This window comes from Lonchura striata, chromosome 1 (genome assembly GCF_046129695.1).
Source record: "Lonchura striata isolate bLonStr1 chromosome 1, bLonStr1.mat, whole genome shotgun sequence".
NCBI classification, from domain to species: Eukaryota; Metazoa; Chordata; class Aves; order Passeriformes; family Estrildidae; genus Lonchura; species Lonchura striata.
Window position 1 is genome coordinate 123,331,749 of NC_134603.1, and position 19,052 is coordinate 123,350,800.

A 19,052-nucleotide genomic window follows, 5' to 3' on the forward strand; every position below is an offset into this window, starting at 1 on the left:
TTAATTTTATCAATATTTTCAGGGGAGGAATTTCTGGAAAAGAATGTGAATTTCTTTAGACATAAATGTATTTCAATGACTTGTAATTTCTACAAAATTACCTGAATCACATGGTAAATGGTTCCACATCTGCTTCCACATTTGACTTTATCACAGCATGTGGATCTGGAGTAGCATGTGGTTGAAAGGCTGAAACCTTTGAAAGATTGAGAATAACTGAACATGAATTCCCAAGATGATGTGGTAGCTCACAGTGGTAACTCAAATGGTGGTCACGAGCGGAGAAGATTTTTAACAATCTGTAGCATAAATCCATCATTAGAATGCAGTCTTCACTTTGAAAAAGTTGCAGGCTTATTGGAAGACTATTCAGAAAAGTGGTAGAATAACTATCCAGATTCAAGGTACAATTTAAAATTTATTTTAGTCCATCTATGTACCTTCACTTCTAATTTGTCATCACTGAATGTTGCATTAAAGAGCTCCATGGTGGCATAAAATGACATGTGATAACTGAAATCTCTAGGGAATGTAAAGCCACCAGAAAAAAAACTGACATAAAATATAGTGATGCCAACAAATCCCTAAGCTATTGACTAAGGGCTATGGGTTGTAGCTATCCTTTGCTAAATCAATTGCTTAATGTCATAGGCTTTCCAAAGCATGGTATCAAACCGGATGCAGAGGTAAAAATGCCATAATTGGTTATCTGTCAAGTTGCAAACAGCCAAAAAGACATTAAAGTGACCAAGATGATCATGTTAAAAAATGAGAATCAATGCACTACATAAGAAGAAATTTTGTGAAATCATCCCATGAGTATCATCCTCTGCAACTTGTGGTAGAAGGTTAAAGACTTTGGGGATTTGAGAAGAAAACAAGAGGGATGGCTAGATGAATATCCATACCAACTTTTTAGAGGCTCTTGCCCGCTTACAAGTTATGAAGATTGTTCTCAGGACTTAGGTTCTGGTCTGAAGTTGAACTTTTGCTTCAGTGGAAGAATGAAATGTAGTAATAGGAGGGATGTTGCATGAAGAGTGTGTCTTGTTCATGGGTAAGGGGAATCAGAACAGCAAGAAGGTTTTAGTACAATGACTCCAAGGAAGACATACAAACAGCATACAAATATGTTTCCCATTGCAAATATGATACAATAAACAACAAAGTTTGGATTCTTTTACAGAAGTGGTAAGGTGTATGGATAGCACAGAAAGAAAGAGGAATGGTTTTTAGTGAGAAGATAGTCATCAGCACTAGCACGTGATGGGAGTAGTCATGTGAACAGCGGAAGGAAGGAGGGAATACCAACTTGGTAATTATAACGTACAACCAACTGGTCTCAAAAGCATATGGATTGATGTACTAACTAACAAAGACCAGGGTGCTGACAGGTGCGTGTCAAAAACTGCCAAATTAACCCCTGACTGGGATGCTCTACCTCTTAAACATTTGTCTGCAATATCTAGGCAGACAAATATCTGGACAAACTCAGTTCAACATGGATGCAACTTTATCTCATGCAGCTAGCAATAAACCGTCACTGATATTTTCTAAAAATCACAGATATATCCACATCTTGAAAAGCATGATATCCAGCATGGAAAAAAAAATTTGGATCTTGTTATGATGTATTAATTTTTAGGCTGGAAACTGGTGGGAGGCTGGAGGCTGGAAATACAATATATATCTACATGGAGGGCAAGTTTCTGATGCCAGAACAGTCCTCAGAGTGAGTGAAATGAAGGTAAAAATCTGAAATAAAAAAATCCCTATACAACATGCAGAGAGAACTGTATTACATAGCAATTAGCCTGCATTACATGTTACAAAACCCAGGAAGCTGACAAGGGAATCTACAGACAACAGGAAAAATACAAGAGTAATATGCAGTAAAAGGGGTAAAAAGCAGTAAAAATTCTAAAATATAGCAAAACCAAAAAAAATCCTCTCAACAGTGTCAATCTAATATTAGGTAGAAGAGAAAAATCAGTGTTTTAATCTTGAGTTTAAAATCAGAGTGAGGTAATTTTAACAAAAGATGGAAATAAAGCACTTTTTAAAAGATTATTAACTAAAGAAGATATTAAACAATACCTACTGGGTCAGAGAAATAATCAGTGAATTTGGAAATTCTTTTAAAAATAAAATAAAATAACAGTGAAACTGACAAAATATTAATTTAATAGCTTGCGTTCCTCTCCCAAATATTTTAATCAGCATAGTTTTTTATGAAAAAATATGTCTTGGCATTGCATGTCTGATTTATTTTAATAAGATTATTGAGTTAGTTTGTAAATGCCCCAGCCTAGGTTTTTGTAAGGAATTTACCCCTAGACATTCTAATCTTAACATATATGTTATATATATAACATTATATTATATATTATTAATATAACATTATTTGTTATCCCTACAGTATCCTCAATCAGTAGGTGCCAGCAACTATTTAAAGCAAGTTCAAAATGGGCTAATTGGAAGAGCACAAAAGCATATCAGTGGTATAGACATCATCATGAAATAGGATTATGGCTAACGTGATTCTGCTCAGACTGGAACGTTCAGCACTACTGACTGTTGTAATCAGGTGGTCAGAAATATGTACATACTTAATGTTAATCAAATTTGTGTCGAAGATGCACTTGCCATATTTTGTATGTGGCATCAGCACACATACACAGCTACCACTATGTCCATGGAAGACTGTTCATAGAGCAGAACTATCAGATAGCCTGTATCTTATTATTAGTCCCTTTTTTTTTCTCTAGTAAATCTCTTTTTCTGGGTCTTAGGTCAGTCCTGCAGCTAAGGTGCATGAATGTCACAGAGAAATTTGAGCTGACAAAAAAAAAAGAACCTATTCTAAACATTGCAAAATACAAAATAAGACATTTAGAAACCCAGTCCTGACATATTGAGACACACATCCGAGAAGATAGATGTGGAGAAAAGCAGTGATATAGTGAAGAAATGTGTGAACATGCAGACCTATGTCAGTGCTGCAAAACTGCATTTGAGCTACTGCAGTTCTTGGTTGCTTGGACAAGAAATATTAAATAGAAATAAAAAGACAGGCTGCTGATGGAACAAATTCAAAATACCCTGATACTGTGTAGGTGGTTATGGCCTTCATGCTTTGAGAGAAGAGGCTGTAAAATTGGTGACATTGTAAGAGAAAGCCTCACTCAGAGCTCAGTAACTGAAGAAAGTGCCACACACAAATTTCAGGTTTGGTTAGGTTGTCAGAGCAAAGATAGAGAGGTACTTTACTACCATATGTAAATTTATTTAATGGAAGGTTCTGGATAATAAAGTACAGTAAAGCAACTGAGAAGAACAGAAGGATAAATTCCTGAACAATTTTTATTAGAAATAAAGAAACATGGAGGTTTATTATTTTTCTAGTCTATTCTGTTTGTTTAACCAATGAATCATAGCTAATATATACTATCAATATTCTCCATAAGCTGGTAAGTCAGTTCACATCAAGCACCTGTTTTGAGAGTCAAATATATCATACTGCACTCAGTAAAAATTAACTGAAGAAATCTAATGGTGTGTGATTAAACCTTAGATTCCTCTAGATTTAACCTATCAGTTTATAAAAGTTTAACAAGTCTAGGAAATAACTAAAACTAATGAATTTATACTGAATTAAACTAATGAATATCACTTACAATATGATGATGTAACAGCAAATCTGATTTCTGCTGGTGTGCCAGATTACAGGAGAGAGCAAGTATCATCTCTTGGTGGAGGGGTGGTTATGACAAACTGAAACGACATGCACACAGATGCTCTAATTTACTGCCACTATTTCAAGGAAAGGCTGTTGTGAGAATTATGCTCCTGCATAAAAAAGTGATTGGGGCTATGAGGGTAGATGATTTTGCCCTTGGTGGAGTTCTATCCCAGTGATATGTTGTTGCCATAGCACCATGAAGCCGTGCATTCCAGTGTAGAAATGTCACTCTAATTGCATGGTGTGGCTTTGAGAAGTTTAAAGTCAGACCTTGGAATATCTTCCTTTTGGCTAAAGAATGAGGCTGTCACTGAAGACAAAGTAAACACAAAAATTGGCCTTGGCTGTAGGAATTGCTTAAGATTCTGGTGATATGGCTGATCATCACTTGCTCCAAATCTCTGGTGACTGCCCCTTTGTGATGTTAAGTGCAATTTGGGTTTGCCTGGGGAATGTTGATTTGGGGAATACCCTCTGGGACAATGCCAGGGAAATCAGCACTGGGAGCCAGCATGGAGACTGCCAGCATCTCTGATTCCTGCATCTGGATCTGGAGAACCCACAGCAAACTCCCACAAGTGAACATGGCTTTTTTTTTTTTTTCCCTGTGGAACAGTATCAGAAAATAGAGGTCACAATGTCCTTTATCCTATCATTTTACAAATGCTTGCACACAGCCCTTGAGGTACAAGTGGCAACTGGAATATAATACAAAAAATCAGTAGATGGGTCAGACTCATGGATAGTGTCTGACCTAATGACATCATTTTGGTGACTGACCAAAAGAAAGGAACCATAATTAGTGATGCTACAGCTTTTTTTTTTTTTATCTGGGTGGACTTGGTGTCACAATCTGAAGTTATATTAGATTAAATGGGGACACAGAGATGAAGGAATAGCTGTCTCCTTACCATCAACACACGATTCAGTTGCTCAATGCTTCAGTACAGCTCTTTTGTAAAAACCTGCCTTTGTGACCCAAATGACATGCAGGATTTCAGGTGGGAAGCTGTGACAGCCAAAACAGAGGAAGGGGGGCATATAACGTTATGTAGCCTCTGTTTTCTTGTACCTCGAGCCAGAGTTAATGCACTGCTTGGGGCTGAGAATGGCTCAGACATTCAAACTTGTCCATTTGCCTAAATCCATATCTCTGTTAAAAGAGGAGCAGTTTTACAACGTCATTCAGAGCCAAACCAGCACCTGTCAACAGGCTGAGTGCTCTCCTGCCTCCAGAATACACCTCACTCCACATTTCAGGCAGCTGAAATGGGAGCAAAAACACCCTTTTTTTCCTCCCTTCTCTTTCCTGCATGATTTTTGCTTTGTTTTTAATTGTGAGAGGAGACAGGATTGGGCTACTACACAGATACACTATAGTAAATAAGACCATTTTGAGTTTGGATTAAAATTTACTTCATTTCTGGAAAGTGATTTTGGAACCTATGACTCAGTGTCTCCACATTAGAGAAAATGTCCATCCCCAAGGTACACAGGCTTGAGTAAATGTTAGAATAATTGTAGGATAATTTCCATGAGTAATTGATATTAATTGTGTGGATTTAGTAGTTGCTTTATTTGTTCTGAAACTCATCTTTGATCCTGCACTGCAACAGAAGTAAGCAAATTTCTCCTATGTAAGCAAAAATGTATTTTGGGACAAGTTAGGAACTTCAGAATTTGCTGCCAGGCAAGCAAGACAAAGATAATAAAATGTTTATTTAATACAAATTTAGCAAGGTGAAATCAAACTATTGAGAAAACTGGCTGACTAGACTGATAGGGTCTTTTCTCTTAAATAAGAAATGGAGAGTACCCATCCCTGTGCAAAGTAAGGTCTCTCTGTAAGGAGTGAGGATGTGGGATTCTCAGGCTGCGATTTTTGGTGGCAGTGCAGGACCCACATACACACAGCTTCTGGAGACTGTACATAGAAGATGCCTCTAATGTAACCCTGTAATACTGCTTGGGAAGAATGTGATGAAATTACAATATTTTAACACTGAAAACACAGCTTCAGAAGAGCATGTAAAGTAGTTCAGCTTACAAATATCGATCAGAGAGGCTTTCTTGTAAAAATTCTGGTGGCTTAGTTTTGAGGTGTACCCGGGTACTAGGGATTGATGGTTCCCAAAACGGCCTCAAACTGCTTGCCTTCCCCAGAGATGCCTCTGCTAACAGCGAGTTTGAGAAGTCAGCCTCCTTTCCGTTCTGCCAAATTGATTTCCTTATTAATCAAAAAATCTCATCTTCCTCTGGCTTCAGATTATTTTTTTTTCTTGAAACGTTTTATGACTACCCGAAGAAAAAAAAAAAGAAAAGAAAATAAAGGAAAAAGGAGAATAAAATAGAAGAAAACCAGAATTACTTCAAGGTGATCTTCCAATGACGTCTTGCTCCTTTTGACGGTTCTTGTCAACTACGAACTTTCGCCCCGTCTCTCTCTCTCTCCTCGAGCAGCTTCTGATCTCAGAAATGTATTTTATTCATTTGATGAATGAAGCGATCAATTTTTCTTTCGACCAAGCATTTTTGGTTTAGAATAAATTGGCTAAGCGTTTTCCTCCCTCCCTGTTAGAGTGTTTGCTTTGTTTCCTCCTCCTCCTCCCCCAAGGTAAATCTAGACCGCTGTAATGGCATCTATATATACAATTCGTGTCATTCAAATAAGACGTTTTATCAAGCATCCTTAAATCTGCAGTCAGCCTCATTTAACCTCTAAAATTACGCTTAACAGGCGACCTTCATTAGCCAAATTGGAAGGAACGTGCGGTATGTGTTAAGCAGCGTCGTTTCCTCGCTAGTGACCCCCTTCCGCAGCTGGCGGGGAGGGGGTGTCGATCGCCGGGGCGGGATAAATGTGGGAGCAGCTACACCCCACGTCCCTCCCTGCCTGGGCACACGGGTGTCCGTGGGCACGGAGCTTCGCGGGGAGGTTTGCAAACAGCCTCAGGTTTGCTTGGGCCGTTTTCCGGCTCCTTCTCGGAGGGAGAGGGATACAGGATTCCTACCGCCCGATCGCATTATTTATCTGGTACCTTGCGAGCGGGCAGAGCTTGCCGAGAGAGCTCTCGCCGCCGCAGCTCCCGGGTTGCCTGTCCCAGAGGACACCAATTAAAGGCACTAATTGGACAGCGATACATCAAAGTCTGTCGCTGAGGCCGGCTCCTTGGAGCTCTGGGGGTCCTGTAGGCAGGCTTTTGTTTTAGGCACTGCTCCAGCTTCCCGAGTCGGGCTGCGCACCCGCACGGCTGCTCTGGCCCGCTCTGCTGCCCGAAACCCTCGCGTTTCCCCAGCCCAGTAGTGCCCGTGGGTGGGTGAGCCCCACGCTGCCCTTTCCGTAGGAAAAACTACATTGATGCGGGGCTCCCGGTTCACTGGGAGGACGTCTCACCTCGTGTTGACCCACCTGTGCTGACCCTCGCACACTCCCACCCATGAAACTCACTCCTCTCTGCGGTCAGACTCTCAGGGTGGTGGCTCCCAGGGGCTCTTCGGTGAGCCCCTCGTCCCCAGCAGTGAGACGGGGCCGGAGGACCCGCGCTGCCCAGCGGAACTCGGAGCTCCCACCTTCACAGACCCTTGGACAGAGGACGTGGGGCCGGGTTCTACCCCATCATACCCCAGGTTTTCCCTTCGCACTGAATTCCTTGTGCGCTGGGGTAAGCTTCTTTCGGGCAGCAGGTGTTTCTCCGAGTACGGGATCACCCCTCGGGTCTGGGCAGGATCCTGCAAGAGCCCCAGACAGGGCTTCAGTGCCAGGGGGGATGAAGGATCTAGGTACATGGGAAGTGTTTGGAAAAGGATGAGAAGCGGAAGGAGGCAGTTATACACCGGGACCCTGGTCTCTTCCTTGCTTTCCAACTCTTTTTCGAGAAATAAAACAATTCTCACCGTCACCAAAGTGGCTTATTTCAACTTTTGTAGAGGCTTTATTAACCCTGAGTTATTTGGGACCTCGGGTTTTCCCAGGCAAGGCTGGGAAAGAGCACCAAGCAGAAAGAGTCGGCGTTTCCAGGAGCGGTGCAACGATTCTTTGCCGGCTTCATCCCGAGGCGGGCGAGCACCGCGCCACAGGGAGGCTGGCTGTGTGCAGGGCTGAGCCGGAGCATTCGCAGGGCTCGGCGTAAAACAGGACTGCTGGTACACATACATTTATATATCTCGATAGGAGCCACTCAGAGGCAGAAAATGACAGGTTGTCCCCGCAGGAGAGCTTGGCATCCCCGGGCTGAGCAGCGGCGCGGTTTGCTTATTCTTGCGTGTTTAAAAGCCGCTTTTTAACGTGTTATTTCTGCGGCCATCGCCCTCACGAGCAACGCGTGGCCCCGCAGAGACTAGACTGGGTGTCCACGGAAAAAGTGCGGGTGGTTGCGCTGAAGAGCATAGGGGCCGATACGGCAGGGATGGAGTTTGGTGATGGTCCCCTTTATCCCCCACCTGCAGCTCCGTTCCTTTCCTCCGGCCGGGGAGGATGTGTCGGGAAGAGCGAGGAAGTGTTTGATCGTTTACTGTCCACGGAGGCATTTGTTTTTCATTTTGCAAACTATTCTCTTTAAGTAATTGTTCCTGCTAAGAGTGTATACCTTTCACTGGGCTTCACCGCGCTATAAATAATCTCGATGAAGACGCAAGGATATGACTTTCACAAGATTGGACAATTGATTAAATCTGTGACCTGCAATTGCGAATAATCTTGGAAGGCTATTTAAACAGATGAAGGCCTAAATTGTCTTGCTTGTATCTGAATTAATTTCTCATTCATCATCATTATGGAGTGATTGGTTCTATTCAGGCTTTTCAGCCTGCTGGAACGAAACTGGATTTAAATGAGACTGTAACACAATTTAAATGCTCCCCAGATTTAACGAGGCCAATCGAGCAGCTGCAATAAACACAAATATTTTTCTAAACAGCCTTGTTTTAAATAATTACTTAATACTTTCGTGTGATGTTCTTAAGTGGCAATTTCTGTCTCTGAAGTCCCAGGCACTCCTTTGCAGAGAGGGCAGCAGGGAAAATCACTTTATGTGTTTGCTCTGCGTGTATATGTGTATGAAATATACCGATTGAAATTCTTTAAAGTGAGGTTTGTAAATATTAGTGTAAACCTGCACTACATTCTTGGTCGTAGATACACTCAGTGTAAGTGATAAAAAAAAAATTAATTTTTTTTTTTAAGTGGGGTGGGAGCAAAGGGTGTATTGGAGGCCAGTGGTTGTGATCTATTTGTTTTCTTGGTAGAAGATCTTGAACTATTTCTTCTTCCTCCTACCTAAGAGAGAGAGAGAAGAAAAACTTCCTACAACGGGGACCAGTTTCGGCGGGGATCTACCCTAACCTACCATAATCGCATCCCTGCCGCAGTACCAGCTCTCCAGAGTCAGGACAGGACACTGCCGCCCTTCAAAATGAGAAGTGAGAAGATCTGAATGAAGCAGTACGGGGCTCCGGGTAGAAGGATGAAGCAAAAGGCGTGTGGGGCTGGTTTCTCTCCCCCTTTACATCCACCCAGGAACCTGATGCGCATAAATGAAGCCATTTGTGTTAAAGAGACTTCAGCTCATCCTGACGTGGGCTTTACCCCAGGGTGACACTATTGTAAGAGGCAGGACAGCGAGCCTTGGGGTGACATATGGTGGAGAGTGCTTTCAGGGGCTAAACTCGGTACTAAAATAAAGTATCCAGGCGAGCAGGAGAATAATAGAAAAGAAAAGATCTTTCAGATAGACAAGCCAAAAAGCCAAAGGAGCCGCATGCTTTTCTGCAGGTGCTGGCAAACGACCGAACAACCCAGCAGAAAACGTGAAATATGGAGAGACGGTTTGCCAATTATTTAGGCGCTGAGGTAAAGCATACTGCTGGAAAAGCAGATCCGATCCAGTTTAATCATACAACCTTAATAAAAACATATAGTCTGAGACGGGAAAGTAAGCGTCAGTCTTGTTGCTATTTCACTTAATGGTACAGGAGGTGACAGATAAAAGACAACAAAGATGGGCTGAGTGATTTGATAGTAAAGGACCAATTTAATGCGCGAGTTACAGCGCTGCTCCCCGGGATCGTTTAGGCTTAACCCGTTCTCTAGAGCTCATCTTCTTCCTCTTCTGGTCCTTTTTTTATTAGTAGTATTATTATTCAGTTGTTTAAAATGAGCATTATCCCAAACATATGCAGTGCAATCAGCTCGGTCACACTTACAAGAACACGCTTTAATAAGGCAATCAATCAAACGCTAACAAGGCGGGGGGTGGGGGGGGGGGCGGTTTGGAGGGACCGCCTTTAGGAGCTAAATTTGGCTGGCCAGGGAGCGAACCCGATGTAGCACATGGGGCACCCCGAAGATAACTCCACTCCCGCTAGTGACAAGAGGCCAGGTGCCCATCGCCGGCTCCCCCGGGCCCTCACCCCGGTTCCTCGAAGGGTCTCATCCCCGACCAGGGCGAGGCCGTGGAAACCTGCCTGCTTGGTGGCAGTGGCTCGGGGCCAAAGGCAGCACCTGCTGCCGGCTGGGTGCCCTGTGCGTGCCCTCGCCGCCGTCAATGCCCCACGCGTGCCCGGAGCCAACACCCCACGTGGGGCCGGGGACACCACCACCGGAGGCGAAGGTGTTAACGGCATCGGCCCCACGCAGCAAATGGAAAATTTCATTATGAAGTAATGAGTAATTCCTCCCACTGAGATGTATTGTTATATCTTCCACTTCAATTTAGGAGCACAGCGGCTCAATTACCTAGAAAATACAGTCAATTAAAGGCTGCTGATTGGACACGAGGACGGATCATCGATCTTGTACTTTCCAATATCGCTCCAGACACCTCATTTTCCCTCCCCTATTAACTGAAAATACTCTTGGCATTACCGCGACCCGCAGCCTATTTACCTGTCGCAGGCAATCTCTGCCCTGTGACCGAGCCGCGGAGAAAATCACAGGCACCCTTTGCCGCGCCATCCTCCGAGAGTGGGAGATCGGGAGGGCGGCTCCGGAGCCGCGGGGACAGCGGGGACCGCGCCGGCGGCTGGCGCTCCCTGTTCCTGCCTCCCGCTCCCCGTTTGCTAAGGGGGGATGTCTCAGTCACGGGTGGCAGTGGTAATCAGAGGCTTAAATGTTCTTTTTCTCTCACACGCATCTGGACACATAAAATATTTGTGCACCAGCCGATGGCGTTTTCTGAACTGGTCGTTTTGCAAGAGCAAACTGCTGCCGCGATCGCCGCAGCAGCCTCGGCCGCATCTTGGCCTGCGCTCTTCGGCCCAGCAAGTGCCTGTACCTGGCCGAGGAGTGTGGAGTCGTGGGCTATGTAAGAGACCCTGGTTTTGGTGGATAGCGCTCATCTGCCGTCCTACCCCTCCCCCGACCTCTTCAGCGCTCCCTTCTTCCCGGGGTTGCTGGGGGAGTGATATCAAGCACTGGCTCCACAGCTCCTATTTTATCGAACTGGTTCTTCTGTCTGATTAAAGACGAAGTAAAAGAGGGGGAAAGACTTGCAAAGCTTTGCAAAGGGATGTTGTTCGGCTCTGCCCTTGGACGCTGCTTATAAATGTTATTTTGGAGGGGGAGGGGGGGGGTGGCAGGGAGGAAGAATCTATTTTTGAGTGTCCAAAAGGGCCATTGCTTTCCATGTCCATGAGGAAATCTCATTTTCAAAGGGTGGAATAATCTGGCGTTAATAATTTAAAGACTGTGACTTTGGATAGGGTTTTTAAAAGCTGTAATAAACAATATTTTTTATTGGAAAAAAATATGTCCTGGCACGCCCATGTCTCTTCCCTGCTCTCCTTCCGCTATAGGGGAACGCTGCTATGCATTCTCTCCTAAAGACAAAAAGTCTCCGGTGTGGCAATAAACCAGAGGCTTCTGAGCAATTTAGTACAAAGTAGATACAGAGGTGTCAACAAGTCTTTGTTCTGTCCAGCATTTATTTTCCTGCTTGTTGAACTGTAACTATTAGAAACTGCACGGTGAAATTCGTTTTAAGCAACATTTTAACCTTTTTTTCTTCCTTAACAAGCACGACTACAATATGGGCGAGAGGTTGTTAAAACGTGTCGTTATTATGGGTTTTGGTGTTGCTATTTTTGTTGCTATTAAGTTTTATTCCGACATGGTAACAAATTATAGCAGTGTATTCTTTGGGCTATTTTAAAACAGAATTAAATAAATAATGTCGGTTTTGAAAGAAACCACTACCCAGCTCCGTGCCCGTGTTTTTTTAAATTTAGGGTTACAGAAATCCAAGCAAAAGCAATTATGCTACCTTCTTCCGAATTACTTTCTGGATAGGAGACGGGTGGGTGACTTTGTGAAAGAAATACTCTTTAAGAAGGAAGAGTGATCAGTGTGAAGGACACACACAAATGCAAAGATCAGGGATGGAGAAAGAAACTGACAAATGTAATAATTACTTTAAAAATAAAATTTAAAAATTTATAAATAGAAGACACAGCAAGTAAAAGGCAATGAGAGAACTGGAGGCTGAAGCACAAAGGAAGGGAAATAGCCTTTGCTCCAATTTACAGACTGGTGCTTGTCTGAAGGAGTTGTGCTCCCTGTCACCTCTAATCTCTTCCCTTGGCGGCTTGTTAGCGTTTGGCACGGGGTCTTTGCTCGCAGAGCATTGTACATTCGATATTCAAAAACCCTCTTTACATATACATCACTTGCTAATTTCGTCCGTGTGTGCACATTTCAGCGACTGGTAATAGGACATTGTTATTTAAAGGACAAATAGCTCTGACCCATAAAGAGGCAGGAGCTCGTATTTTTCCCCTGCCAGTTCCAGTCTGTCTCTTAAAAATAAAAGTTGGAATGAAAGAGGAAATGAAATGCTGGATTTCTGCTCACAACGAAGGACGAGACAAGGGAGGGTAAAGAATGCAATTAAACTACGAAAGTAATGTACAGAATGACAGGTTTTCTTTATGGGAAATCATTGTTATTTTCCATAGAGACAACTGCATAAGACTGCCGAGTTGCAAACCGGAAACCTTTTGGGGTTTATTTCTGTTGTTTGCATGTTGTTTTTATTTTCTGAACATTGAGGGATTACATCTTTGCTTTCTTCATGCGCACGAGCCATTTCGTTATAAAGATAGTGTTTCAAGTATTTCAGATTTTCCTTCTCCGTCTCATAGGTTTGTGCATAAGGTTTGTTGTGATCCGCAGAACCCCCAGCCCTTGGGAAGAAGTCTATCCACGGAAAATAAAGTCCCAGCGCACATTTCTATAGGTGGCTGGCTGGACCATATTTCATTCGAGTTGATTTTCTTCCTCCTTCGTGCCTAAATTCCTTCTCAGAGATAAATCACTAGTAATTTCTTTCCTTCTTTCTTTTATCTCCCCCCCCCCCCCCCCTTGGAATGTAAATCCTTTTAAGACTGAGCTAATTTTAGTCTCTTTTCTTCTTTTTTTTTTTTTGTTGTTGTTTTTTTTTTTTTTTTCTGTGGGTGTCCGCGGCTGAGGAGAGAATACGATTAAATAAACATGGGCTGTAGGTACATTAACTCGAAGAGAAGTCCGAGAAAGGAATGAGTATTTAATGACCCTGAGACAAAGGTTTATCTCGTTAAAGGTACTTCTTCTCTCTGGTCCATGGAAACTGAGGTGGCTTTGCTCAGCACAGAGGGCGTAAAAGTGAGAAAGGAGTCAGTCCTGGTTGTGGCCGAACAGGTAAAGTCTGATCCGGAGGGTCTCTGCGCCAGCCCGTTGGACTGGCCGCTGTGGCATGCCAGGCAGGAGCAGGGGTTGCCCCCGGTGCTGCTCAGTCCATGAGTTGGGGGGTAGAGAGAGGGATGTCTGAAGGCGCACAGCAGTTCTGGTCTCGGGTACGGGTGGGAGAGGACTCTGAAGGTGTCCAGAGGCCTCAGGGGAGTACTGAAGGGGGTGGCGGCAGAGGCCGATGTGGCGCCGATGCCCATGTGGGAGTAGTAGGGCAGGGGCAGGTGGGACGGGAATGGATACGGCAGGTTCCCGGTGGCTGCCGCGTGGCTCATCATGTACGTATAAAACGCCGGGTCGGCCGGGTGAGGCCAGGTCATGGCCAGGCGCTGCCGCTTGTCCTTCATCCTGCGGTTCTGGAACCAAACCTGCGGACAGAGGAGAGGCGAGAGCCGTCACCCGCCGCCGCCGCTCTCCGCCTGGCCGCCGGCCCCGGCCCTGCTCCCGGGGAGGTGCGGCGGACGTGGGTCTGCCGGAGAGCCGAGACCGGCGCCAGCTTTCCCTCCTAGAGGGACTTGTCATCACGTACAGAGGGATCAGTTAAGCCCCTATAAAAACCTACAGGGAGACCCAGAGGAGCAGCCCTTTCAGGGTGCTTGTTTTCCCTTTTTGCTTATTAGGGCTTGTCCTGCTGCCCCTCACCCCAAGTCCCTGGGTCCCAGCCAGCCGGGCGGCTCTGCCTCACTGCTGCCCTTTCGCATCCAGAACTACCTGAGATTGTTGCTAAGGGGTTGATTTTCATGTGCAAATGTTTTAGAAAAGGCAAAGCAAACCGAGATCGAAACAAGATCTGCTCCTGGATTTCTCTTCCCTCCTACCCAAGAGCTGAACGAAATTGGACTGAACCGAAGGGAGGATTAAAAATAATCTGCTAGGGAGAGGACAGATTAGCGGCGCTGGCCGGGATGGCTCCGGGAGCCGTGTCCCGTCTCCCGCATTGCTGCAGGGTGCGGGCAGGGCCAGGAAAGGGGCGGGAGGCGGGGGGAGCTGAGAGGGAGGGTTATGCTGGCGAAGTGCTTTCCCAAGTTTTGCAAGGAAGTTTGGCCATACAGATTTATATCGTGCTAATTGGAAACATGTCTGAGCTGCGTGTACCTTGATGGTGGTTTCTGGCAGATTTAGAGCAGCCGCCAGCTCACATCTCCGGGGTCTGGACACGTAATTCTCCCGGTAAAACTCCTTCTCCAGCCGGGCGATCTGCTCGCGGGTGAAGGCGGTGCGGTAGCGGCGCATCTGGTCGCTGGCGCTGCAGGCCAGCGAGCCCTGGGAGCCGCCGCTGCCTCCGCTGCCCTTGGGGTGATCCCCCCCGCCGCTGGGGCTGCCGGCCAACGCCTCGGAGCACGGCCCTGCGTGGGGAGCCCGGAGCAACGACACACGCTCGGAGGCGGGCGGGCACGGAGGGATGCTCGCCGTCCGCCTCCCCAGCAAACCCACTTAAGTCCCCCATTCCACCCCATTTCGCGTTTCCGTGCCCGGCCCTGTGTACTGAGGGTATTGGGGTACTGACATCCAAGAAGGACCGGGGAGGAGGGCAGCGAGAAAGGGGATGAAACACCGCCTAAGGGTTTGAGAGGGGCTTATTCACTCTGGCTGGGAGGTTACCTGTTCCCCATCCTCCCCTACACACACCCCCGCGCAATGGCGGTGTCTGCTCGCTGAGCCTCTTGCTGGCTTTCCGCGCCGGGAAACCGGAGCGCCGCAGCATCCCCCACCCTGAGTGTCTGGAAAAGGCAGGTGTGCCCGCCATGCATGCAGCACAGCTCCGCTGCTGCTTCCTCCAGGCCAGCAAGGACCCAGGAGTGGAGCAGCCAGCAGACAGGGACTGCTCTCTCTGCGGGGAAGGTGAGGCCTTAGGGATCTCCGCTCAGCCTTCAAAGAACGGAATGGGATCTTTTCAACGAGCCTCTAAGGGACGAGGGAGGAAAGACAGCGCTCTCTACGCTTCCCGGCTTCTTGAAGTGATTGAGGAATGGGGAGGGGGGAGAAGTGGGTTGTTGTCAGGGTAGGGACGTCTTTGCCAGGCTGGGAAGGTGGGAATAGGGAGTGGGGAGTGGGGGCAGGGGGAAAAGGGGCCTGTCCGCTGCCTTTGCTTTCAAATGCAACTCTCCCTCATTGTGCCCGAGACCAAAGGCAATTAATTCATTGGGACCATTTCCGAGCTGGCGCCACCGAGACATAGAAGTGACAAGGTAATTCGGACCTCTTTTTTTTTTTTTTTTTTTTTTTAACCCAATGTGCAAACAAGGCCCTCGCTACCGCACTTGGGGCTGGCATGAGTCGGCGAGAGATTTTACAATCTTTATGGGCGCTTCCGCACTCGCCCGGGCACATTTCACCCTGCAAAACCACAAACAGCTCTTGGCCAGAAAACCCGTTTGATCTTACCCACACACACACACACATACAAAAAAACCCGCCGGTGTGGGGGATCGTAAGGGATTTCCTGAAGTATGCACTGTCTAGGCGATGGGGAAGAATAAAAATAAAATAGAGCAGATTGAAGAGGAGAGTGCGTGGTTTTCTTGGCCTAAAAGATCCTACGGGACAAGCTGCAAACCTGACGCATCTACGATGGGAAGCCTGGCTCCCCTCCAGGGACGCGGGGGCTGCCCGGTGTCGTGTCCTCTGACTCTCAAACAAGTCTCCCGGTGGCAGGGAGGTGAGCAATCAGTCAGGAAAGAGATCACACACGCGCAGACACACACACACCCGATTTCGTTGCCCCTCGCTCAGCTGGCGAGGGGAAAATCCCCTCCGGCAGCCCCCCCGCCCCACCAGTGCTGCCACCCAGCCCCGGAGCGGACGTGGGGCTGGAGGCATGGGAAGGAGTTGGGTACCTTTGCTGTGCTGGTACTCGGCGCTCCCCGTGGCGCAGTCCGGGGTGCAGCTCACCTCGATTTCCTCATAGAAATCCGACTCGGTGTCCGAGCTGCTCTGCTGCCCTTTGCTGGAGGGGAGCTCCGGGACGGGGGGCTGCTGTCCGGCCGAAAGCAGTGCTGCCGCCGCCGAGCGGCTCTCCGGCACCGTCCCTGTCCCTGGCAGCACCTCCACCTCCTCTTCGTCTTCTCCTCCGCCACCTCCTCCTCCTCCTCTCTCCCGGGACGACAAGGGGCCAGGTCTGGGGCTGATGCAGTTCCGATGGATCATCTTCTCCTGCGGCTCCGCAGCGGGGCTCCCCACTGCTTCGGACAAATTAGGCACCCTCTTGCCAACTAGAGCGCCAAGAGTAGTCCCCTCCAGAAACATCACCATCTCCTTCCTGGTTTCCATTGTGGTTTTGCTTAAGGGAGGGGAGAAAAAAAATCCAGATCTCTTCCCCCCCTCCCTCCTGCTCCCGCCCCAGCCTTGTACAAACCCAGGAACCCTCTCCTGCCAATGCAGAGGAGGCAGCGGTGAGATAGGGTGACCTTGTGATGCGAGCGCTACACTCTGCTGTGCTGCTCTGGGAGGGATCACCATTGCCCTCTTCTTTCTAAGCTGTCATCCTCAATGGTGCAGTCGTCACTACAGTACCACCGGTGACGCCACACATTGATTGCCAGTGGATAAATAGAAACGTCTGCTATTGGGAAGATGAAAGGAAGAGCCGGGGCGAATGGGCTAAATGCGTGATGCACCAGGTGTAGGAGCCTGAGATGGAGAGGAAAGTGTGAAAAAGAGATGCATATGGAGCTGCAAAGATGTTGTAACATGCGGAGAGAGTTCCGCGGGGGGAAGCCTTGCCTGACAATTAAATAGCCCTTTGACTGCTTTAAGCCACAACCTTGATGTAGAATTGAGGCGAAGACCCTTAGCTGCATCCTGGAAGTGAGAAGATACGTACTCAAGCCTCTTCCTTGGATGCATTATTTATTGCTGGCAATCAGCTTCCGCCTAACTGCATATATAAGGCTTCTAAGAATCCTTTGCAAACTTGAGGATAAAGAAATGCGCTGCTGACATTTGAATGCAAAAATAGCTTTGATTTCTTGCACTGGGTCAATATCGGTTCCTATCGGTATAATTGTCATTGCTTTCTGTTTACTGAGATTAAAATGTTAGTTTACCATTTGGAAATGCGGTTCTATATTTATTGGTTTTTACATATGAAAAGATACAACTACTTCACTTGTAACTGTAGTTATTCTGTGTGTCTGCCGTTTATCGTTTGTTCTTATTTTTTACTTTACTTTTTCAATTTTTCCATTATTTTTGCGCTTTTATGAAGGTTTTATGTCTGCTTTCATTTCTTCTTTTTAACTAATTGTTTTGCACAAATTATTATCTACTTTCGGGGCAGGGGGAAGGGGGGGATGGGATGGAAAAAGAAGGTCTGCCAAGAGTAATTCAGGCTCAGAAAAATGTAAGTTATCAAGGCCAGAGCTTATGCTAGCTAGCAGATGTTGTTGAAACAGACATGACAAGAGCAACAATTTGGACAGCACTTGACTGAAAATAAGGGACCTTGTACCATAAATACAGTGGCACGTGTAATCTTTTTGGCGTATTATGATATTTCTAATGAATGCAGTAAGGATCGCGTCTTTAGCTAACATTGCCTCACATGTGTAATGTCAAGCCATTTTTCACCATCTGTCGTAACTAGGTTGTTCTAAATTTTTTTTCCTCGGAGTGTTATTGGCTAGTCAGGATACAGAAAACATTCAGCCAATTACAGTCCCAACCCGGTAAGGAATTTACTGGCATATCTGAGGTGACGTCGCTCTGGTGGGGAACAGGCAGCGCAATAGGAAACATGCTGTGATTTTTCCGTCTAGTCCTGCGAGCAGGATGCAGAGAGAGAAACAAACAAGCAAACAAGATTCTCGGTCTGCTGAATGCAGGGATAAAGGAGTGGTCCCAGCAATAAGCATACTCTTTTCAGAGTGATAAACCACAAGTTTTTACAGAGTTGTGGTCACCATTCTCCCTTTCTCCCTGTATATACACGCACGTATTTTTCCATGCAAACGCACATCATGCACATACCACTCTGGACTGCACTGCTTTCCACCACACATTGTGAACCGTGCGCTGCTTCAAAGCTTGAAAAATTATGGAAAACTCATTGATAAATTCCCTTTCCCTTCTCTCCTCTGCCAGCCTCTAGACAGACGTGTGCCCTGTGAGGACCTGCCGCCAATCCCTGCCGCAGCCGGGCTCGGCTCTGCGGGCTCTGTGAGCGTGGAGTAGGGGAAGCAGGACCAGGTTCGAGGTGGATGGATGGATGGATGGATGGATGGATGGATGGATGGATGGATGGATAAGGCAGTCCGTCTTCGGTACTGAGCAGAACAGAAAAGCAACGCTTATCTCGCTGAGCAGAGAGGTGCAGACCGGAGCTGTGGGGCAAGGCCAGGCGGGCAGCACTCTTTCGGTGTCGCGCCGGTGTCTCTTCCCACGGCTGGTGGCGTCGGTTTTGCGCTTTATTGGGGTAAGCAGGGGATTTGTGTTCGTTTTCTTGGCACCTCTGGGGGGAATGTGAAGGTTCAGCCTCCCCCTGGGCCCACCGTAGCCCCAGCTTCTCGAAAAAGCTCACTTCCAGCCTTCTTCCTAGCTCGGCCAAGCAGCCCTGTTGGGAAGAAGCTGGCTGATATCTGTGGCGGACAGAGA

At 46.6% G+C, this 19,052-nt stretch overlaps 1 protein-coding gene across 1 annotated transcript; it reads right to left on the reverse strand.

The window, feature by feature from the left end:
• Nucleotides 1-13,300: 13,300 nt before the first annotated feature.
• Nucleotides 13,301-16,730, reverse strand: EVX1 (even-skipped homeobox 1). The gene is made up of 3 exons (XM_021538040.3): nt 16,298-16,730; nt 14,556-14,806; nt 13,301-13,828 (listed from the first exon to the last, which is right to left on the reverse strand). Exons 1-3 carry the CDS (start codon nt 16,728-16,730, stop codon nt 13,301-13,303), a joined length of 1,212 nt encoding a protein of 403 aa, XP_021393715.1.
• Nucleotides 16,731-19,052: the final 2,322 nt, after the last annotated feature.

What these genes read in the sequence shown, in the direction of transcription:
- EVX1 (XM_021538040.3), bottom strand. Translation starts at nt 16,730, where the DNA reads ATGGAAACCAGGAAGGAGATGGTGATGTTTCTGGAGGGGACTACTCTT. An exon ending in CGAGTACCAGCACAGCAAAG is followed by an intron (nt 14,807 to 16,297) that starts GTACCCAACTCC and finishes CTCCCCACGCAG; the next exon opens with GGCCGTGCTCCGAGGCGTTG. An exon ending in TGCCAGAAACCACCATCAAG is followed by an intron (nt 13,829 to 14,555) that starts GTACACGCAGCT and finishes CTCTGTCCGCAG; the next exon opens with GTTTGGTTCCAGAACCGCAG.